We start from the raw sequence: 23,952 nt of genomic DNA, 5'->3' as shown, positions 1-23,952 counted from the left end.
TTAAGAACAGAGAGAGAAGGGTTGCTATGTCAGCTAGGTGACTCCTGCTCTTTACTCTTAAGAACAGAGAGAGAAGGGTTGCTATGTCAGCTAGGTGACTCCTGCTCTTTACTCTTAAGAACAGAGAGAGAAGGGTTGCTATGTCAGCTAGGTGACTCCTGCTCTTTACTCTATAAGAACAAGAGAGAAGGGTTGCTATGTCAGCTAGGTGACTCCTGCTCTTTACTACATTAAGAACAGATTAAGGGTTGCTATGTCAGCTAGGTGACACCTGCTCTTTCCTAATAAGAACAACAGAATCCATTTGTGAAATACCAGGTCATGATACATTAATGTTAATTGATTAAACCCCTAAATGTAATATTTTATCAAAACAGGTCATGACAAAAACCTCCTAAGTCCCAGGTCATGACAACACACACCTCAGCTAAGTCCCAGGTCATGATAACACACACCTCAGCTAAGTCCCAGGTCATGATAACACACACCTCAGCTAAGTCCCAGGTCATGACAACACACACCTCAGCTAAGTCCCAGGTCATGTTAACACACACCTCAGCTAAGTCCCAGGTCATGATAACACACACCTCAGCTAAGTCCCAGGTCATGATAACACACACCTCAGCTAAGTCCCAGGTCATGACAACACACACCTCAGCTAAGTCCCAGGTCATGTTAACACACACCTCAGCTAAGTCCCAGGTCATGACAACACACACCTCAGCTAAGTCCCAGGTCATGTTAACACATACCTCAGCTAAGTCCCAGGTCATGTTAACACATACCTCAGCTAAGTCCCAGGTCATGACAACACACACCTCAGCTAAGTCCCAGGTCATGTTAACACATACCTCAGCTAAGTCCCAGGTCATGAAAACACACACATCTCAGCTAAGTCCCAGGTCATGACAACACACACCTCAGCTAAGTCCCAGGTCATGTTAACACATACCTCAGCTAAGTCCCAGGTCATGATAACAGGTATAACAGCTAAGTCCCAGGTCATGATAACAGGTATAACAGCTAAGTCCCAGGTCATGACAACACACACCTCAGCTAAGTCCTATTTCATGATAACAGGTATAACAGCTAAGTCCCAGGTCATGATAACAGGTATAACAGCTAAGTCCCAGGTCATGATAACAGGTATAACAGCTAAGTCCCAGGTCATGATAACAGGTATAACAGCTAAGTCCCAGGTCATGATAACAGGTATAGCAGCTAAGTCCCAGGTCATGTAACAAACAGCATCCCAGGTCATGGTAACAGGTATCAGCTAAGTCCCAGGTCATGGTCAGGTATGGTACAATGGTAACAGGTATAACAGCTAAGTCCCAGGTCACGATAACAGGTATGACAGCTAAGTCCCAGGTCATGGTAACAGGTATAGCAGCTAAGTCCCAGGTCATGAAAACACATCCCTCAGCCAAGTCCCATGTCATGGTACAATGGTAACAGGTATAACAGCTAAGTCCCAGGTCATGATAACAGGTATAACAGCTAAGTCCCAGGTCATGGTAACAGGTATAGCAGCTAAGTCCCAGGTCATGATAACAGGTATAACAGCTAAGTCCCAGGTCATGAAAACACATCCTCAGGTCATGATAACAGGCATAACAGCTAAGTCCCAGGTCATGATAACAGGTATAACAGCTAAGTCCCAGGTCATGAAAAACACAGCCAAGTCCCATGTCATGGTCAGCCAAGTCATGATAACCATATCATCAGTAACAGGTATAACAGCTAAGTCTCATGTCATGGTAACAGGTATAACAGCTAAGTCCCAGGTCATGATACAATGGTAACAGGTATAACAGGGTAGATGTGTGTGAGTAATGGGTGAGGATGCTTTAGGTCAAAGGGGAGGAGAAGTATTTGACTCCTAGACCATTTAATGAAACCAAACCTAACAGTGTAGATGGTGTAGGATGACCAGAATGACCTGTTCGGGTTCTCTACGCATGTGATTCCACAGTCACGGGTCACCTCTCCTCGTCAGTGGAGGGGTCTTTAAGGGGCCACATTGAAAGAACACCTCTTTTTGTAGGAAAGGAGGATTACCAACTGATACTGAGTAACTATCCTGAGAGCTCAGACAGACGAACAACACCCCACAGACCCATAGAATCAGGCATGGACGCAGCCACGCGCGCACACACGCACGCACACACACACACCTCTCTCTCTGCCCAACACTCACATGGCCCATGGTCTATACCTTCATTCCTCAGCCCCTGTCTTGGTCGCTGATTGGCCAGTTAGAGTGAACAACCAAACAGCCTATTGATTCCTGTTGGAATGTTTGGAATGTTAGATGGCTATCAGAGTTCCTGAACATCTGAGGTCAGTTCTCCCGTAACCTGGGGCAACTCAGGAACTCTTGGAATTTCCATTCCTTAGTGACGAGGCCAGGTCAGGAACCCAATGTCCTCCTTAACCTGGATGTGTCTCAAATGGCACCCTATTCCCTACATAGTGCACTACGTTTTGAGTCCAATGGGCCCTGGTCAAAAGTAGTGCACCCTATAGGGAACAGGATGCAGTTTTGGACACCCCTGTTGTTAGCTGGTGACTGCTGAGATTCTATATATGGACAGGTTGAACCTGGATGTAATATGAATAGGGTCAATCTCTAACTCATGTCAGTGACAGAGAATGTGTGTGGTTGTTGACTTGGCAGGACCTTTGTGGATGTATGCGCCAGCTATTTATGTACAGTATCAGCCAAGCTGTGTATGAAGTAAGGCAAAGACTGACAGTCAGACAGCACCAGCGTCTCATTACTGATCTGGAGTCAGTTTTGGGTTCAACACCATATTTCACTAATTACTCCCATTCTGAGTGGCATCACCCTCCTCCCTTTAAAAACACTGGGCTAAACAGGATGAACTTCTGGTGACTGTTTTTCTGCCTAATAGGTGAAATGGTCTGTGTGTGTTGCATTGTGTCCTGTCTTGTGAAAATATTCTGCATTTATGGTGAAACAGACAGTTGGTGGGTGTTTTGATGAGGCCCATGTTCTTCCTTTACATCATGTGATCCTTAGAGCCAGGAAATACATGTTCTGACATTCAGTATAACGTTTTGTGTGTGCTTGTGAAAAAGACATTGAAAGAGGAGATGCAAGGGAAACCTCACAACAGAATGTTTCAGCCCAATCCTACGCCGATAGGATGAGCGTTCTCTGTGGTGATGGAGAGAGAGGTTTAGTTGTATCTATAAAACTGGGTTGGGAGAGAAAGATCTGTCCTATTTGGGCTTTATCTGGGTGGATGAGAACAAACACACTGAAATCACTAAAATATCTCTCTCCCTCATCACAATACCCTAACCTCTCTCCTCACGTCTTTAATAGTGTTGTCATCACTCACTATACATATATAAATATCTCCCTCCCTCATCACAACACTAACCTCCCTCCTCACTTCTTTAGACATTCTTTAATAGTGTAGTCATCACTCACTATATATATGACCTTTTGCCAGCATTCTCAACCTCCCACCACTCTCTCCTCTCCCTCCTCCCTCCTCTCCTCTCCTCTCTCTCTCTCTCTCTCTCTCTCTCTCTCTCTCTCTGTCTGTCTGTCTGTCTGTCTGTCTCTCTCTCTCTCTGTCTCTCTCTCTCTCTCTCTTTCTCTCTCTCTCCCCTCTCCTCTCCTCTTCTCCCTCTCTCTCTCTCTCTCCCCTCCTCCTCTCTCTGTCTCTCCTCTCCTCTCCTATTCCCCCTCTCTCTCTCTCTCCCTCTCTCCCCCCTCTCTCTCTCCCTCTCCCCCCCTCTCTCTCCCCCCACCCCCCTCTTTGTAGTGGTTCTTGATCGTATGCCAGACATTCCAAATGGTGTAGTAGTCCAGACAACCGGAGACAACCCATTCAGCCAGTCAGAACCAAATACCTCGATTCCCGAACATGGCCAGCATAGAAGCAGCTAAAATAGAAAGCTCACCACAGAAACGTGTTTGCCGTTCATAGAGTAATGGTGTGGTCACTGGTTCCAGGGTTTTGGGGTTAGCTTGGGTTGGGCTGGGTTGGAGGAGGGGTGATAAATTGAGCTCCAGATTCCTTCCCTGCTACTAGATTGAGAGCTCTACAGTAGCCTGGGCCCACATCTGTTTTGCTGTGTTGTCAACTCTTTTGGTCATTCTGATGTTTGGTGTATATGACAATAGAAGTTGGCTACACAGCACAAACAGACCTGGGACCAGGCTATCTCTACAGACCAGTCTTCTCAGAGACGTTCGAAGAAGCCAACCCATGCTAGGAGCTTTAAACCAGCCCTTTAAACCGGCCCTTTAAACCGGCCCTCTAAAACAACCACTGTCACACACCTACACACACACTTACACACTCCACTGTACTGTTACTACTGGCCCTGGGCCTGCTTGGGTCCCTGGTGTGTGTGTGTGTTCCTGTGTTTACTTTACTTACTCTGTTTTCACCACCAGACCCACCAGTCCCAGCCCTGCATGTGGAATATCCTGCTAGCCTACAGTGCCTGTTCCTCTAGACAGGAGCATGTCCTGCTAGCCTACAGTGCCTGTTTCTCTAGACATGAGCATGTCCTGCTAGCCCACAGTGCCTGTTCCTCTAGACAGGAGCATGTCCTGCTTGCCTACAGTGCCTGTTTCTCTAGACAGGAGCATGTCCTGCTAGCCTACAGTGCCTGTTCCTCTAGACAGGAGCATGTCCTGCTAGCCTACAGTGCCTGTTTCTCTAGACAGGAGCATGTCCTGCTAGCCTACACTGTCTGTTCCTCTAGACAGGAGCATGTCCTGCTAGCCTACAGTGCCTGTTTCTCTAGACAGGAGCATGTCCTGCTAGCCTACAGTGCCTGTTCCTCTAGACAGGAGCATGTCCTGCTAGCCTACAGTGCCTGTTTCTCTAGACAGGAGCATGTCCTGCTAGCCTACAGTGCCTGTTCCTCTAGACAGGAGCATGTCCTGCTAGCCTACAGTACCTGTTTCTCTAGACAGGAGCATGTCCTGCTTGCCTACAGTGCCTGTTCCTCTAGACAGGAGCATGTCCTGCTAGCCTACAGTACCTGTTTCTCTAGACAGGAGCATGTTCTGCTAGCCTACAGTGCCTGTTCCTCTAGACAGGAGCATGTTCTGCTAGCCTACAGTGCCTGTTCCTCTAGACAGGAGCATGTCCTGCTTGCCTACAGTGCCTGTTCCTCTAGACAGGAGCATGTTCTGCTAGCCTACAGTGTCTGTTCCTCTAGACAGGAGCATGTTCTGCTAGCCTACAGTGTCTGTTCCTCTAGACAGGAGCATGTTCTGCTAGCCTACAGTGCCTGTTCCTCTAGACAGGAGCATGTTCTGCTAGCCTACAGTGTCTGTTCCTCTAGACAGGAGCATGAGTGACTACCTTCAGACTTGGCCCTTTTCCCTCCTCTGTTGGTGTTCAGTCCAGGGGAAAACACTAGTCCACTAGAAAACCACTAGTCCACCATACAAGTTCCCACTCTGTCTTAATGTGCATCCCAAATGGCACTCTATTCCCTATGTAGTGCACTACAGAGCTCTGGTCAAAACTGGTCCAAAGTAGTGCTCCCAAGTGGCTCCCGAGTGGCGCAGCGGTCTAAGGCATTGCATTTCAGTGCTAGAGGCGTCACTACAGACACTCAATTCCAGGCCATTTCACAACCGGCCGTGATTGGGAGTCCCATAGGGCAGGCGCTCAATTGGCCCAGCGTCGTCCGGGTTTGGCCGGGGTAGGCCATCATTGTAAATAAGAATTTGTTCTTAAAAACTTGCCTTGTTAAATAAAACAAATTAAAAATATATATAAAGAGAATAGGGTTCCATTTGGGACACACTTCTGTCTTGAACTGTAGTTCACTAAGTCCTGATAACAGAACATGTCCATTCTCTCTCTTCTCCTGTTACACACTGTAGTCTACACCTATTCCCTCCTGTGTTAAATGACATACTGTAGTCTACACCTATTCCCTCCTGTGTTAAATGACATACTGTAGTCTACACCTATTCCCTCCTGTGTTAAATGACATACTGTAGTCTACACCTATTCCCTCCTGTGTTAAATGACATACTGTAGTCTACACCTATTCCCTCCTGTGTTAAATGACATACTGTAGTCTACACCTATTCCCTCCTGTGTTAAATGACATACTGTAGTCTACACCTATTCCCTCCTGTGTTAAATGACATACTGTAGTCTACACCTATTCCCTCCTCCTGTGTTAAATGTTAAATGACATACTGTAGTCTACACCTATTCCCTCCTGTGTTAAATGACATACTGTAGTCTCTATTCCTCCTGTGTTAAATGACATACTGTATTCCCTCCTGTGTTAAATGACATACTGTAGTCTACACCTATTCCCTCCTGTGTTAAATGACATACTGTAGTCTACACCTATTCCCTCCTGTGTTAAATGACATACTGTAGTCTACACCTATTCCCTCCTGTGTTAAATAAATGACATATTGCCTCCTGTGTTAAATGACATCTGTAGTCTACACCTATTCCCTCCTGTGTTAAATGACATACTGTGTTACATACTGTAGTCTACACTTATTCCCTCCGGTGTTAAATGACATACTGTAGTCTACACCTATTCCCTCCGGTGTTAAATGACATACTGTAGTCTACTGTGTTAAATGACTATTCCCTCCTGTGTTAAATGACATACTGTAGTCTACACCTATTCCCTCCTGTCTTAAATGACATACTGTAGTCTACACCTATTCCCTCCTGTGTTAAATGACATACTGTAGTCTACACCTATTCCCTCCTGTGTTAAATTACATACTGTAGTCTACACTTATTCCCTCCTGTGTTAAATGACATACTGTAGTCTACACCTATTCCCTCCTATGTTAAATGTGTTAAATTACATACTGTAGTCTACACCTATTCCCTCCTGTCTTAAATGACATACCTCCTATTCCCTCCTGTGTTAAATTACATACTGTAGTCTACACCTATTCCCTCCTGTGTTAAATGACATACTGTAGTCTACACCTATTCCCTCCTGTGTTAAATGACATACTGTAGTCTACACCTATTCCCTCCTGTGTTAAATGACATACTGTAGTCTACACCTATTCCCTCCTGTGTTAAATTACATACTGTAGTCTACACCTATTCCCTCCTGTGTTAAATTACATACTGTAGTCTACACCTATTCCCTCCTGTGTTAAATTACATACTGTAGTCTACACCTATTCCCTCCTATGTTAAATTACATACTATTCCCTCCTATAGTCTAAATGACATACTATTCCCTCCTATGTTAAATTACATACTGTAGTCTACACCTATTCCCTCCTGTGTTAAATCCCTCTCCTTCTCCTTTATCTTCTCAACAACCTCAGGGAGAAATATGGTCTGGCTTGGTCTGGTCTGTGACATGTCTTCTTCCTGCTGGCTGTCAGAGAACACAAAGCCTGCAGCTATAATACGGTTGTTTTGACAACTAGGTAGTGACAGAGGAACATGGAGAACAAGGGACATGGAGTACTTATTTCCCTTTGCTGAGGGAGACTTTTACTAGAGTCAGCATGGGAAGACTTTAATAGACGCATGTAAGAACACACACCAGAGACCACAAGAGACTGAAATGGAGCTGTTTATTTGAGATGATTCAGAAAGAAGATATTGTGAGAATCTGTGGTTTCCTCACTCTCCTGACTACATACATGATTTCCACTGTAATACGTAGTAGAGAACAACGCTATTACACAATCTGAAACAGTTTTTATAAAAACCAGAACAGCACATCTGTGATGGTGACAAACAAAAGCACGATCCAGGTTGAACCATCTATAACCAGATAGTAACTATAGTACAGTAATAACTTCACTATTAATAGACAGCAGCAAAAGAAAGCTTAAATAACATTATAATACTTCATCATAAGATAATATCTAGTCAAGTTTTCCTATAGTTATATGACATATTGTAACGATCAGATGTAGGCTAACATCTGTTTAGTCTAGTTAGGCAGAGGACAGCTTGGGGGCTCTTAGACCTGTTGAGACTTGATGCCACCCCTTTCTTTTCCATTACATTCTACATAGCTGTGTGTGTGTGTGTGTGTGTGTGTGTGTGTGTGTGTGTGCGCGCGCGCAGGCACGTGCATGTGTGTGTTTTCAGTCTTACGACTCCCAGAGAATCACTTGTGTTTACAACTTGTTCTTTACTGTTGTTGAACTTTAACCTCTTCAGTCCCTTATACACACACACACCGCTAACCCTGTTTTCATAGGAGGCAAGTCCCCTTCCAGTTACTAAGCAGACCTGGTACACATCCTCTGCCCATAAAATAAAACCATACAATGTTTCTATATTTTGGAAAAATCAAAAACAGAAGCATGATTAAAAACAAATCCTATGAAAATACTAACATAGTATCATTTTTCAGCGCTGTAAAATCCAGTTACAAAATACAATTTCAGTCCATACAATACTTAACAAGACTGTTTGTTGTTATGGTAACACCCTGGGCCCCGAGCCATAAAGACCCCTGACCTTTCAGAATCATTCATTGGCTGATTTAGATTTATTTTGATGAGCTATCCGTTGGCATATGTGACATTTCCACAGTGGGGCTCCATTGATTCCTCAACACTAATATGTTTCAGTCTGTTTGGGTTTCTCGGACACCACCCGATTGTTTAAATGTCTGGGTCTGTGTCCCAAATGGCAACCTATTCCCTATGTAGTGCACTCCTTTTCACTAAGGGCCCATAGAACTGTGTTCAAAAGTAACCAATAGGGTGCCATTTGGGACACAAACCCAGACATTTAAACAACCGTGTGGTGTTTGAGAAACCCAAACACACTGAAACATATAATTGCCTGGGTTATTTCTGTTCAAGAGTGGTACTGAAGGTTATGCCCTCTCACCAAGCCACGCTTCATAGAGCACATATAACTGGTCCAGCAGCACACAGGCTGTAGAGAGAGAAGGCCATCTATATGTAACACTCACAGTGAGCTAACACACTGCTGTTCTACCAATGATGTATAGTACCAGCTACAGTGACTGTAATGACGTTCAGCTACAGTGACTGTAATGACGTTCAGCTACAGTGACTGTAATGACGTTCAGCTACAGTGACTGTAATGACGTTCAGCTACAGTGACTGTAATGACGTTCAGCTACAGTGACTGTAATGACTTTCAGCTACAGTGACTGTAATGACTTTCAGCTACAGTGACTGTAATGACGTTCAGCTACAGTGACTGTAATGACTTTCAGCTACAGACTGTAAGTGACTGTAATGACTTTCAGCTACAGTGACTGTAATGACTTTCAGCTACAGTGACTGTAATGACTTTCAGCTACAGTGACTGTAATGACTTTCAGCTACAGTGACTGTAATGACTTTCAGCTACAGTGACTGTAATGACTTTCAGCTACAGTGACTGTAATGACTTTCAGCTACAGTGACTGTAATGACGTTCAGCTACAGTGACTGTAATGACTTTCAGCTACAGTGACTGTAATGACTTTCAGCTACAGTGACTGTAATGACGTTCAGCTACAGTGACTGTAATGACTTTCAGCTACAGTGACTGTAATGACTTTCAGCTACAGTGACTGTAATGACTTTCAGCTACAGTGACTGTAATGACTTTCAGCTACAGTGACTGTAATGACTTTCAGCTACAGTGACTGTAATGACTTTCAGCTACAGTGACTGTAATGACTTTCAGCTACAGTGACTGTAATGACGTTCAGCTACAGTGACTGTAATGACTTTCAGCTACAGTGACTGTAATGACTTTCAGCTACAGTGACTGTAATGACTTTCAGCTACAGTGACTGTAATGACTTTCAGCTACAGTGACTGTAATGACTTTCAGCTACAGTGACTGTAATGACTTTCAGCTACAGTGACTGTAATGACTTTCAGCTACAGTGACTGTAATGACTTTCAGCTACAGTGACTGTAATGACTTTCAGCTACAGTGACTGTAATGACTACAGTTCAGCTACAGTGACTGTAATGACGTTCAGCTACAGTGACTGTAATGACGTTCAGCTACAGTGACTGTAATGACGTTCAGCTACAGTGACTGTAATGACTTTCAGCTGACAGTGACTGTGTACTTTCAGCTACAGTGACTGTAATGATTTGTTCAGCTACAGTGACTGTAATGAATTCCTTCAGCTTACAGTGACTGTAATGACTTTCAGCTACAGTGACTGTAATGACTTTCAGCTACAGTGACTGTAATGACTTTCAGCTACAGTGACTGTAATGAGCTACAGTGACTTCAGCTACAGTGACTGTAATGACTCTTCAGCTCAGTGACTGTAATGACTTTCAGCTACAGTGACTGTAATGACAGTGACTTCAGCTACAGTGACTGTAATGACTTTCAGCTACAGTGACTGTAATGACTTTCAGCTACAGTGACTGTAATGACTTTCAGCTACAGTGACTGTAATGACTCTCTCAGCTACAGTGACTGTAATGACGTTCAGCTACAGTGACTCTCAGCCCGTTCAGCCCTACAGTGACTGTAATGACTCTCTCTCAGCTACAGTGACTGTAATGACTCTCAGCCCAGTGACTGTAATGACTTTCAGCTCTCAGTGACTGTAATGACGTTCAGCTACAGTGACTGTAATGACTTTCAGCTACAGTGACTGTAATGCCCTCTCTCTCAGCCCCCTCTCTCAGTCTCTCTCAGCCCTCTCTCAGCCCTACAGTGACTGTAAGACCTTCAGCCCAGTGACTGTCAATCTCTCTCAGCTACAGTGACTGTCAGCCCTCCCCTCTCAGCTACAGTGACTCTCAGACTCTCTCAGCTCAGCCCTCTCTCAGCCCCCTCTCTGACTCTCAACCCAGCTACAGTGACTCTCTCCACTCTGAGTCTTCAGTCTGGGGAGGAAGAGGGGGAACAGCCCTGGCCAGCAGTGACTTCCCTCCACAAACAAGACCTCTACAACCAACCCATTAACCCCTCCCACTGACTCACGTCTATCTACCCCTTGTTTTTTCAGTATTTCTCTTTCTAAAACAACGACAGTTCATTTACATATGGCCTACACATGAGCTAGTCCTGTAGACGGGAGGGCTTTAGCCACAACTCTGTGAATCAACTTAAGTTTTGACTACAGTCTCTACCCACCCTTCTTCTGTTCTTTCAGTCGTTCTGTCTTTCTGTCCCATTTCTAAAACAACGACAGTTCTACTGTGAAACCAAATGGTTACGAACATGAACAAGTCCTAGTTGTGACTGGAACTGCGTGGTCACAGCTCTACATACTCGCAAGACCCACTGGCTCCAGGCCGTCTACAAGCCATGACTAGGTAAAGCTCCGCCTTATCTCAGTTCACTGGTCACGATGGCAACACCCATCCGTAGCACGCGCTCCAGCAGGTGTATCTCACTGATCATCCCTAAAGCCAACACCTCATTCGGCCGCCTTTCGTTTCAGCTGCCTGTGACTGGAATGACTTTCAAAATCGCTGAAGTTGGAGACCTTTATCTCCCTCACCAACTTCAAACATCAGCTATCTGAGCAGCTAACCTCTCGCTGCAGCTGTACATAATCTATTGGTAAATAGCCCACCCATTTTCACCTACCTCATCCCCACAGTTTTTATTTATTTACTTTTCTGCTCTTTTGCACACCAATATCTCTACCTGTACATGATCATTTATCAATCCAGTGTTAATCTGCAATATTCTCTGGGGAGGAAGAGGTGGAATTATTCGCCTACCTCCTCATGCCTTTTGCACACATTGTATATAGACCCCCTTTTTTTCTACTGTGTTATTGACTTGTTAATTGTTTACTCCATGTGTAACTCTGTGTTGTCTGTTCACACTGCTATGCTTTATCTTGGCCAGGTCGCAGTTGTAAATGAGAACTTGTTCTCAACTAGCCTACCTGGTTAAATAAAGGTGCCCTCTTTTTTTTTTTTAAATCGCCACCCTATAGTTGTCTCATGTGGTGAGTTTGGTTGGTTATCTATCTGTTCCTCCATAAACCTTCAGGAAATACAGTACATGATAACATAGCACTAATAAAGGCACTTCCTGTCCCCATACAGTAGACTTATATCAATACACACGGTTTGCTCTTCAACCTTCCCACTGTGATACTGAACAATAGATGTCCTGCTGGATTTTATCACGTATGGCATTCATGTCAATTCAATCAAGCAATACTATTATACAGTACCATTCCTGAAGGGTACATACACCTCAGTACGTCTTGAAATGACCAAAACACACAGGCAATATATGTCTGTTTCAACAATATAAATAGATTTTGTAATCATTAGGTTGAGATAACATGAACAGTAGTCCTAACTGTCTGTTACATTGAGATAACATGAACAGTAGTCCTAACTGTCTGTTACATTGAGATAACATAAGTAACTAACTGTCTGTTACATTGAGATAACATGAACAGTAGTCCTAACTGTCTGTTACATTGAGATGACATGAACAGTAGTCCTAACTGTCTGTTACATTACATAACATGATGCAGTAGTCCTAACTGTCTGTTACATTGAGATAACATGAACAGTAGTCCTAACTGTCTGTTACATTGAGATAACATGAACAGTAGTCCAGTTAACTGTCTGTTACATTGAGATAACATGAACAGTAGTCCTAACTGTCTGTTACATTGAGATAACATGAACAGTAGTCCTAACTGTCTGTTACATTGAGATAACATGAACAGTAGTCCTAACTGTCTGTTACATTGAGATAACATGAACAGTAGTCCTAACTGTCTGTTACATTGAGATAACATGAACAGTAGTCCTAACTGTCTGTTACATTGAGATAACATGAACAGTAGTCCTAACTGTCTGTTACATTGAGATAACATGAACAGTAGTCCTAACTGTCTGTTACATTGAGATAACATGAACAGTAGTCCTAATCTGTTACATTGAGATAACATGAACAGTACCCATTACATTGAGATGACATCATCCTAACAGTTTTTATTTATTTACAGTTTCTGCTGTTTTGAGCACAACAATATCTCTGAACCTGTTACATTGAGATCATTATCAATCCTAACTGTCTGTTAATCTGCAATATTGTAGCAGTAGCCTACCTGTCTGTTACATTGAGATAACATGAACAGTAGTCCTAACTGTCTGTTACATTGGATAACATGAACAGTAGTCCTAACTGTCTGTTACATTGAGATAACTGAACAGTGTCCTGTCTGTTCACATTGAGATAACTTGAACAGTAGTCCTAACTGTCTGTTACATTGAGATAAATGAACAGTAGTCTCAACTGTCTGTTACTGAGATAACATGAACAGTAGTCCTAACTGTCTGTTTTGAGATAACATGAACAGTAGTCCTAACTAGTTGTCTCATTGATAACATGAGTAGTTGGTTACATTGAGTTGAACAGTCTATCTGTTCATTGAGATAACATGAACAGGAAATACAGTACATGATAACTGTCTGTTACATTGAGATAACATGAACAGTAGTCCTAACTGGCCCATTGAGATAACATGAACAGTAGTCCTAACTGTCTGTTACATTGAGATAACATGAACCTTCCTAACTGTCTGTTACATTGAGATAACATGAACAGTAGTCCTAACTGTCTGTTACATTGAGATAACATGAACAGTAGTCCTAACTGTCTGTTACATTGAGATAACATGAACAGTAGTCCATGTCTGTTACATTGAGATCAACATGAACTATTAACAGTACCATTCTGTTACATTGAGATAACATACAGTAGTCCTAACTGTCTGTTACATTGAGATAACATGAACAAAACTGTCTGTTACATTGAGATATACATGAACAGTAGTATAAATGAGATAACATGAACAGTAGTCCTAATCATACAGGTTGAGATAACATGAACAGTAGTCCTAACTGTCTGTTACATTGAGATAACATGAACAGTAGTCCTAACTGTCTGTTACATTGAGATAACATGAACAGTAGTCCTAACTGTCTGTTACATTGAGATAACATGAACAGTAGTCCTAACTGTCTGTTACATTGAGATAACATGAACAGTAGTCCTAACTGTCTGTTACATTGAGATAACATGAACAGTAGTCCTAACTGTCTGTTACATTGAGATAACATGAACAGTAGTCCTAACTGTCTGTTACATTGAGATAACATGAACAGTAGTCCTAACTGTCTGTTACATTGAGATAACATGAACAGTAGTCCTAACTGTCTGTTACATTGAGATAACATGAACAGTAGTCCTAACTGTCTGTTACATTGAGATAACATGAACAGTAGTCCTAACTGTCTGTTACATTGAGATAACATGAACAGTAGTCCTAACTGTCTGTTACATTGAGATAACATGAACAGTAGTCCTAACTGTCTGTTACATTGAGATAACATGAACAGTAGTCCTAACTGTCTGTTACATTGAGATAACATGAACAGTAGTCCTAACTGTCTGTTACATTGAGATAACATGAACAGTAGTCCTAACTGTCTGTTACATTGAGATAACATGAACAGTAGTCCTAACTGTCTGTTACATTGAGATAACATGAACAGTAGTCCTAACTGTCTGTTACATTGAGATAACATGAACAGTAGTCCTAACTGTCTGTTACATTGAGATAACATGAACAGTAGTCCTAACTGTCTGTTACATTGAGATAACATGAACAGTAGTCCTAACTGTCTGTTACATTGAGATAACATGAACAGTAGTCCTAACTGTCTGTTACATTGAGATAACATGAACAGTAGTCCTAACTGTCTGTTACATTGAGATAACATGAACAGTAGTCCTAACTGTCTGTTACATTGAGATAACATGAACAGTAGTCCTAACTGTCTGTTACATTGAGATAACATGAACAGTAGTCCTAACTGTCTGTTACATTGAGATAACATGAACAGTAGTCCTAACTGTCTGTTACATTGAGATAACATGAACAGTAGTCCTAACTGTCTGTTACATTGAGATAACATGAACAGTAGTCCTAACTGTCTGTTACATTGAGATAACATGAACAGTAGTCCTAACTGTCTGTTACATTGAGATAACATGAACAGTAGTCCTAACTGTCTGTTACATTGAGATAACATGAACAGTAGTCCTAACTGTCTGTTACATTGAGATAACATGAACAGTAGTCCTAACTGTCCATTACATTGAGCTTCACCACAGCATGGTTTGTGACTCTGAATGACATACAACACAATATTTATTTAGCTTTGTTGAACATATAAAGATTTACAGCAGCACTGTCTCTGAGAGGGTAGATTCAGTACATTAAGGTGGCTGGGATGCCCAGTTCACAACACACCTGGCCAGTCCTAACCCAGAAATGAAGGTTCAAGTGTGTGTCTGTCCTTCCCATGTCCCTTCCCTTCCAAACTCCCAACTCCACCTCCTCTAGGTCAGATTGCTGCTGATGTCCAGGGTGTGTTGGTAGACCTGGGTCATATCATCCATGTCCCCTAGCAGAGAGAAGCTGCCGTCATCCCCAGGAGACCCTGGTGTCCCTCGGGTCCCCACCTTCCCCCCATGGAGCCCCCCTGCAGCCGTCTGGAGCCCCCGTCTGAAGCCTGCCAGCTGGAGTAGATCCTCAGCCGACATACAGGCCCTGACGTGTGGCTGCGGGGACGAGGGAGACCAATCCATTCCCATTAAGGGGGGAACACTGGAGAGACCCATCTCCTCACAGACAATACTGGAGGGTTTACTCTGGCTGCGAGAGAGGCCTGAGTCCCCTGGAGTCTCTCCGTGGAAGCTCATATTGGACAAGCCACTGTGGAAGGAAGTGGAGTTGCCGTACTTCCCATTACGCTTCAATATGCCCTTTCTCCCCATGGACCTCTTTGTTGGTGAGCTGGCGGGTGGGGTCATGGAGGTGCTGCCCCCTAGCAGTTCAGAGGACTCACTGCGCTCCGGGGAGGAGTAGTAGCCAGACTCCCGCTGCTGGTTGTTCTTCAGGATGCCCTTCTTGGGGAGGATGGGCACCATTTTGGCCGGCGAGACCCCCAGGCGATCCTGATCATCGTCCTCCTCCTCATCCCTCTCGGGGCTGGAGGGCAGCTCCCTTCCCTCGTGGAAGTGCAGGGAGCGACTCAGCTCGATCTCCCCCAGGCTGTGGGACCTCTGCTCAGACACATGCATCTTCAGGATCCCCTTGGGCCTCTTCAGTCCTGGTTTGTCTTTGTCTTCCCACGCGGTGTGATGGTGGAGCGCTCCGCTATCATTCTCCTTCCTGGACTTCCTCAGGCGCTGGCGGCCAGCATGGGGGGGTACGGCGGGGTGTTCCGAGCGGGGAGGCTTGACCAGCGCCACCCTGGGTGACTCTGTGGTGCGGTTCTGCCAGTCGATAAAGCGTGCTAGCGTTGGAGAAGAGATGCAGCCACTGTTGTCCTTCTGGACGTCACAGTCACACACAGTGGTCTTCCAGCCCCAATTGACCCACCAGTGGTTGGCGATGTCTTCCACCGTGGCTCGACGCTCCGGGTTAACCATCAACATCCAGCGGATCAGACCACGAGCATCTGGGAGAGAGTGGAAGGTGAGGCGGACAGAGATTTTAGCAGCAATCTATGGCATTATTTAACAGACAGAGAGAGAGAGGAGACAAACAGAGAGAGAGGAGACAAACAGAGAGAGAGGAGACAAACAGAGAGAGAGGAGACAAACAGAGAGAGAGGAGACAAACAGAGAGAGAGGAGACAAACAGAGAGAGAGAGAGCTAGAGAGAGAGAGAGAAACAGAGAGAGAGAGAGCTACAGAGCTACAGAGAGAGAGCTACAGAGAGAGAGAGCTACAGAGAGAGAGCTACAGAGAGAGAGAGCTACAGAGAGAGAGCTACAGAGAGAGAGAGCTACAGAGAGAGAGAGAGCTACAGAGAGAGAGAGCTACAGAGATAGAGAGAGAGAGAGAGAGAGGAGACAGCTACAGAGACAGAGAGAGACAGCTACAGAGAGAGAGAGGAGACAGCTACAGAGAGAGAGCTACAGAGAGAGAGAGAGAGAGAGACAGCTACAGAGAGAGAGAGAGAGAGCTACAGAGAGAGAGGAGACAGAGAGAGAGAGAGAGAGACAGCTACAGAGAGAGAGGAGACAGCTACAGAGAGAGAGAGACAGCTACAGAGAGAGAGGAGAGCTACAGAGAGACAGCTACAGAGAGAAGAGACAGCTACAGAGAGAGAGATCTACAGAGAGAGGAGACAGCTACAGAGAGAGAGGAGACAGCTACAGAGAGAGACAGAGAGAGAGAGAGGAGACAGCTACAGAGAGAGAGACAGCTACAGAGAGAGAGAGGAGACAGCTACAGAGAGAGAGAGGAGACAGCTACAGAGAGAGAGAGGAGACAGCTACAGAGAGAGAGACAGAGAGGAGACAGCTACAGAGAGAGAGAGGAGACAGCTACAGAGAGAGAGACAGCTACAGAGGAGACAGCTACAGAGAGAGAGGAGAGCTACAGAGAGACAGCTACAGAGAGAGACAGCTACAGAGAGCTACAGAGAGAGAGAGGAGACAGCTACAGAGAGGAGAGCTACAGAGAGAGAGAGGAGACAGCTACAGAGAGAGAGAGGAGACAGCTACAGACAGAGAGAGAGAGAGAGGAGACAGCTACAGAGAGAGGGAGACAGCTACAGAGAGAGAGGAGACAGCTACAGAGAGAGAGAGACAGCTACAGAGAGAGAGAGGAGACAGCTACAGAGAGAGAGAGGAGACAGAGAGGGAGACAGGACAGCTGCAGAGAGACAGAGAGAGAAGAGAGAGAGCTACAGCTACAGAGAGAGAGAGGAGACAGAGAGAGAGAGAGACAGCTACAGAGAGAGAGATGTGACAGAGAGAGAGAGAGAGAGAGAGAGAGGGGGGGAGGGACAGCTACAGAGAGAGAGAGAGACAGCTACAGAGAGAGAGAGAGAATATCCTCCGTGTACAACGTAGAACACCAAATAATGCATGCAGAGCAGAATTAGGCCGATACCCACGAATTATCAAAATCCAGAAAAGAGCTGTTAAATTCTATAACCACCTAAAAGAAAGCGATTCCCAAACCTTCCACAACAAAGCCATCACCTACAGAGAGATGAACCTGGAGAAGAGTCCCCTAAGCAAGCTGGTCCTGGGGTTCTGTTCACAAACACACCCTACAGAGCCCCAGGACAGCAGCACAATTAGACCCAACCAAATCATGAGAAAACAAAAAGATAATTACTTGACACATTGGAAAGAATTAACAAAAAAACAGAGCAAACTAGAATGCTATTTGGCCCTAAACAGAGAGTACACAGTGGCAGAATACCTGACCACTGTGACTGACCCAAAATTAAAGAAAGCTTTGATTATGTACAGACTCAGCGAGCATAGCCTTGCTATTGAGAAAGGCCGCCGTAGGCAGACATGGCTCTCAAGAGAAGACAGGCTATGTGCTCACTGCCCACAAAATGAGGTGGAAACTGAGCTGCACTTCCTAACCTCCTGCCCAATGTATGACCATATTAGAGAGACATATTTCCCTCAGATTACACAGATCCACAAAGAATTCGAAAACAAATCCAATTTTGAAAAACTCCCATATCTACTGGGTGAAATTCCACAGTGTGCCATCAGAGCAGCAAGATTTGTGACCTGTTGCCACGAGAAAAGGGCAACCAGTGAAGAACACATACCATTGTAAATACAACCCATATCTATGCTTATTTATTTTATCTTGTGTCCTTTACCATTTGTACATTGTAAAAACACTGTGTATATATATATAATATGACATTTGTAATGTCTTTATTGTTTTGAAACTTCTGTATGTGTGCTGTCTACTGTTAATTTTTGTTTATTTCACTTTATATATTATCTACCTTACTTGCTTTGGCAATGTTAACACATGTTTCCCATGCCAATAAAGCCCTTAGAGAGAGAGAGAGCTACACAGAGAGAGAGAGAGCTACACAGAGAGAGAGAGAGGAGACAAACAGAGAGAGAGAGAGGAGACAAACAGAGAGAGAGAGAGGAGACAGCTACAGAGAGAGGGGAGACAGCTACAAAAAGAGAGACAGCTACAGATAGAGAGGAGAGACAGCTACAGAAAGAGAGGAGACAGCTACAGATAGGAGAGACAGCTACAAAAAGAGGAGAGACAGCTACAGAGAGAGATGAGAGAGCTACAGAGAGAGAGGGGAGACAGCTACAAAAAAAGAGAGGAGACAGCTAGAGAGAGAGAGATGAGACAGTTACAGAGAGAGAAAGAAATAGGAGACAGCTACAGAGAGAGAGAGGAGACAGCTACAGAAAGAGAAAGAGGAGACAGTTACAGAGAGATGAAGAAAGAGGAGACCATCTCTCTGTAGCTAAGAAAGAGGAGACAGCTACAGAGAAAGAAAGAAAGAGGAGACAGCTACAGAAAGAGAAAGAAAAAGGAGACAGCTACAGAAAGAGAGGAGACAGTTACAGAGAGAAAGAGGAGACAGCTACAGAAAGAGAGGGAGGAGACAGCAACAGAAAGAGAGAGGAGACAGCTACAGAGAGAGAGAGAGGAGACAGCTACAGAGAGAGAGAGAGGAGACAGCTACAGAGAGAGAGAGAGGAGACAGCTACAGAGAGAGAGAGAAAGAGGAGACAGCTACAGAAAGAGAGAGGAGACAGCTACAGAGAGAGAGAGAAAGAGGAGACAGCTACAGAGAGAGAAAGAGAGGAGACAGCTACAGAAAGAGAGAGAGGAGACAGCTACAGAGAGAGAGAGAGAGAGGAGACAGCTACAGAAAGAGAGAGAGGAGACAGCTACAGAGAGAGAGAGAGAGAAAGAGGAGACAGCTACAGAGAGAGAGGAGACAGCTACAGAGAGAGAAAGAAAGAGGAGACAGCTACAGAGAGAGAGAGGAGACAGCTACAGAAAGAGAGAGAAGACAGCTACAGAAAGAGAGAGGAGACAGCTACAGAGCGAGATAGAGAGAAGACAGCTACAGCACGAGAAAGAAAGAGGACACAGCAACAGAGTTAAACTAGTACCTGATGACTGTGTAGGTTCCCTGTACTCTCCGTTGGTGATCTGGCGGATGAGTTTATTGTGGTCTTCCCCATCGAAGGGCATGGTCCCATAGACCAGGGTGTAGAGAAGCACTCCCAGGGCCCAACTGTCTACCTGGAAACACAACACACTGGTAGTTACAATACTGTCTACCTGGAAACACTACTGTCTACCTGGAAACACAACACGCTGGTAGTTACAATACTGTCTACCTGGAAACACTACTGTCTACCTGGAAACACAACACACTGGTAGTTACAATACTGTCCATAGCGTTCTTGTATGGTGGCCTCAGTAGCACACAGACCTCAAGGCTGCTGATTTACTACTGTTGGTTTGTCATGGTTATACTTCCTACTGTTTTCACACCCGTCTGCTGGCTAAGATAATGGCCCTTTAATGTGTTTTAACAGAAAGAATAACAAGATTCTGTATCTTCTCCAAACACTGATTGCTGTTGTAAAAGCCATGTCAAGGTCTGTGACTTAAGTGATTGGGTTCTGTTCTGATGAGGTTGCCTTTGGCTCTGAGGTATAGACCTTAGGCTTCGGCCCAAATGACAGCCTATTCCCTACGTAGTGACCAAGGCTCATAGAGAATATGGATTCATTTGGGACACAGGCCATATTCTCTGATTAGCTGAGATAATCTCCAGGAATCACAGTGTTCTGTACATCACAGCTAGCTGGGAAACAATGGACGATTAGTCTCTGGGGAAGTCTACTCCCCTGACTCCATAACCTCAGTGCGTGTATATAGAGCTGTGATTGTTGGCGAGGACTCTGTCGGTCTCGGCCTCTTTGACCAGCTGGGTCAAACCGAGGAACGGCTTTTATCAGGAAGCTAAAGGAGATGGAGTAGAGGAGGGGTGACAGGGTCAGCTGGTGTAGGGGTCATTATGTCAGATTTACTGTAGGGTGGGAGAGGGGCGGCTCCTAATGTCTCATGAAATGATGGGACTCAGTGAAATCCTGGAGTCATAGTCATTCTGGGTCTATGTTTGGTAACATGTTGAGACTCCTTTCAGATGAGTGAGCTGACCTGGGCTGGCTGTTGGGGAAGTGGCTGTGAAGCCTGGCTGGCTGGGCCTGACAGAATGTGTGTGTGTGTGTGTGTGTGTGTGTGTGTGTGTGTGTGTGTGTGTGTGTGTGTGTGTGTGTGTGTGTGTGTGTGTGTGTGTGTGTGTGTGTGTGTGTGTGTGTGTGTGTGTGTGTGTGTGTGTGTGTGTGTGTGTGTGTCAGAAGTGTGTGTGTGAGTAAACTTCCTCCAAGACAGGAACGGGTGTTCACTACCTTCACTTGTCAGCTTAAGGACAAACCCAGAAGACCCAGGGAGCAAGAGCACTTTTTGGGATGGGGGTTCCCTTCAGTGTTTCCCTTATCCAACTGTTATAGGGAATTTGTTGTGGGGCTTTTCCACTGGTGAGAACCCGGGAGTCTAGATTTGTGTCTTATTTCCATGAGCCTCAGAGAGAATATGATTTACAGCAGGATCAGTCCAGCAGCTCTGCAATAAGACTCTCTGGGTTTCAGAATGACACAGATCAGAAGTGAAGAGAAGGATTTCCCTTGTTCCCTGCCATGTGGGCTATTCGTGTCTTACCGTGTGTGTGTGTGTGTGGTGTGTGTGTGTGTACCTCTGGACCATGGTAGGGCCTGCCGTTGACGATCTCTGGTGAGGCGTACAGAGGGCTGCCACAGAACGTCTGAAGGAGCTCGTCTTTGTGGTAAAGGTTGGACAGACCAAAGTCAGCAATCTGGAGGAGAGAAGAGCATGACAATCAACGTTAAATGACCCTTGGATAAGACTCGCAGATCCCTGATTGCACCTGTAAAGAGACTGTTCCTATCCCTAATATGCTGTGTTGAAATACAGCATATGAAAGACAAGAGGTCTTACCTTGATATTACAGTTTTCGTCCAGCAGCACGTTTTCCAGTTTTAAATCCCTGTGCACCACTCCGTTCTACAAAGACAAAACAGGAGTACAAAACAAGTCTAATTAAACTGGGACCCATTTACACACACACACACACACACACGCCCACGTACACACACACACGCCCACACATACACACACCCACGTACACACACACACGCCCACATACACACGCCCACGTACACATACACACGCCCACGTACACACACACACGCCCACGTACACACACACACGCCCACGTACACACACACCTGCGCGCACACATACACACACCCACGTACACACACACATGCGCACCTTTCTTTTGTCTACTATGTTTGGTGAGCTCATCCGCAATGGTTATTTTCAAGTGGCACATGTTCTATATAAATGTAGCATCTTTAATTCATCTCAATGACATAAAGTACATCTCTCGTGTTGTTGGGTGACACAGCTGTTAAACATGTGGGACACAGGATCCACATCTCAAACGCCACCCTATTCCCTACATAGTGCACTACTTTGGGCCAGAGTCCCATGGGCCCAGGTTGTCATGAGTGCAGTAGTCAGTGCGTGTAGGGATAAGGGTGCCATTTGGAATTCAGCCAGTGACAGGAAGTGTGGTCATGGTTCAATATGAACCAGAAGAACCACGTGAACAGTTTGACCATGCACTGTGTGTTGATAATTCACTTCACCATGGAGGGCAGATGTGCTCAAAGAAAGATGTGGCCGACCTCTCTCTCTCGCTTTTCTTTATCTCCCTCCCTCCCTCCCTATCTGTAGGGAGGAAGCAGGGGAAGTCTATACTCTGCCACACTTCCTTCCGTCTGTCACTGCAGCGCTGCCCTGTCCTAACCTACTGTATCTCTATGTCCGGCTCCTCCCTCCTCACCATGTCATGGTTGCCCCCGACACCTCCCTCACCAGGATGTCACGGTTGCCCCCGACAACTCCCTCCCCAGGATGTCACGGTTGCCCCCGACAACTCCCTCCCAGGATGTCAGCAGCAGCTGTAGCCAGCCCTATCCGTCAGTCATCCTCTCCCAGCTGGCACCCTATTCCCTTTGCAGTGCACACTTGTTTTAACCAGGGCCCATAGTAGTGCACTATATTTGGGATGCACCCTCAGTCTCTCCCAGCTGGGGATATGACATCACTCCACCAGGACCTACAGTAATGACATCAGTCATAGCCACCAGCTGTAGGGACTGTGGAGGACAAAGGGCCAACACCCTCTCTGTCTCCCCAGGGAACAGCACTCAACCTGGAGGTGGAGAGGGCCTGAGGGTGGGGGATGGGCTGCTACATGGGCACAGAAGGGCAATTATGTGTCTTATTGTGTGAGCTAACTCTGGTCTGCTGTAGGGTACTGTACTCTGGTCTGCTGTAGGGTGATGTACTCTGGTCTGCTGTAGGGTAATGTACTCTGGTCTGCTGTAGGGTGATGTACTCTGGTCTGCTGTAGGGTACTGTACTCTGGTCTGCTGTAGGGTAATGTACTCTGGTCTGCTGTAGGGTACTGTACTCTGGTCTGCTGTAGGGTAATGTACTCTGGTCTGCTGTAGGGTAATGTACTCTGGTCTGCTGTAGGGTACTGTACTCTGGTCTGCTGTAGGGTACTGTACTCTGGTCTGCTGTAGGGTAATGTACTCTGGTCTGCTGTAGGGTAATGTACTCTGGTCTGCTGTAGGGTACTGTACTCTGGTCTGCTGTAGGGTAATGTACTCTGGTCTGCTGTAGGGTAATGTACTCTGGTCTGCTGTACTCTGGTCTGGTAGGGTAATGTACTCTGGTCTGCTGTAGGGTAATGTACTCTGGTCTGCTGTAGGGTTCTGTACTCTGGTCTGCTGTAGGGTAATGTACTCTGGTCTGCTGTAGGGTAATGTACTCTGGTCTGCTGTAGGGTAATGTACTCTGGTCTGCTGTAGGGTTCTGTACTCTGGTCTGCTGTAGGGTACTGTACTCTGGTCTGCTGTAGGGTAATGTACTCTGGTCTGCTGTAGGGTAATGTACTCTGGTCTGCTGTAGGGTAATGTACTCTGGCCTGCTGTAGGGTACTGTACTC

The 23,952-nt window shown here is 45.2% G+C and overlaps 1 protein-coding gene across 1 annotated transcript in view; it reads right to left on the bottom strand.

Moving 5' to 3' along the window:
• Positions 1-13,836: 13,836 nt before the first annotated feature.
• nuak1a (NUAK family, SNF1-like kinase, 1a) overlaps positions 13,837-23,952 on the bottom strand; it is a 23,366-nt gene continuing 13,250 nt past the window's right edge. The window contains exons 4-7 of the mRNA XM_064939242.1: positions 21,867-21,932; positions 21,604-21,723; positions 19,949-20,081; positions 13,837-16,486 (exon numbers count right to left, since the gene is read on the bottom strand). Of these exons, the coding sequence (XP_064795314.1) occupies positions 15,363-16,486; positions 19,949-20,081; positions 21,604-21,723; positions 21,867-21,932 (1,443 nt within the window). The 3' untranslated portion in view covers positions 13,837-15,362. The remainder of the gene's footprint in view (positions 16,487-19,948; positions 20,082-21,603; positions 21,724-21,866; positions 21,933-23,952) is intronic.

The sequence above is a fragment of the Oncorhynchus masou genome, chromosome 27 (genome assembly GCF_036934945.1).
Source record: "Oncorhynchus masou masou isolate Uvic2021 chromosome 27, UVic_Omas_1.1, whole genome shotgun sequence".
NCBI lineage: Eukaryota > Metazoa > Chordata > Actinopteri > Salmoniformes > Salmonidae > Oncorhynchus > Oncorhynchus masou.
The sequence above is the reverse complement of the archived record's forward strand: the minus strand, read 5'-3'. Positions and strand labels throughout refer to the sequence as shown.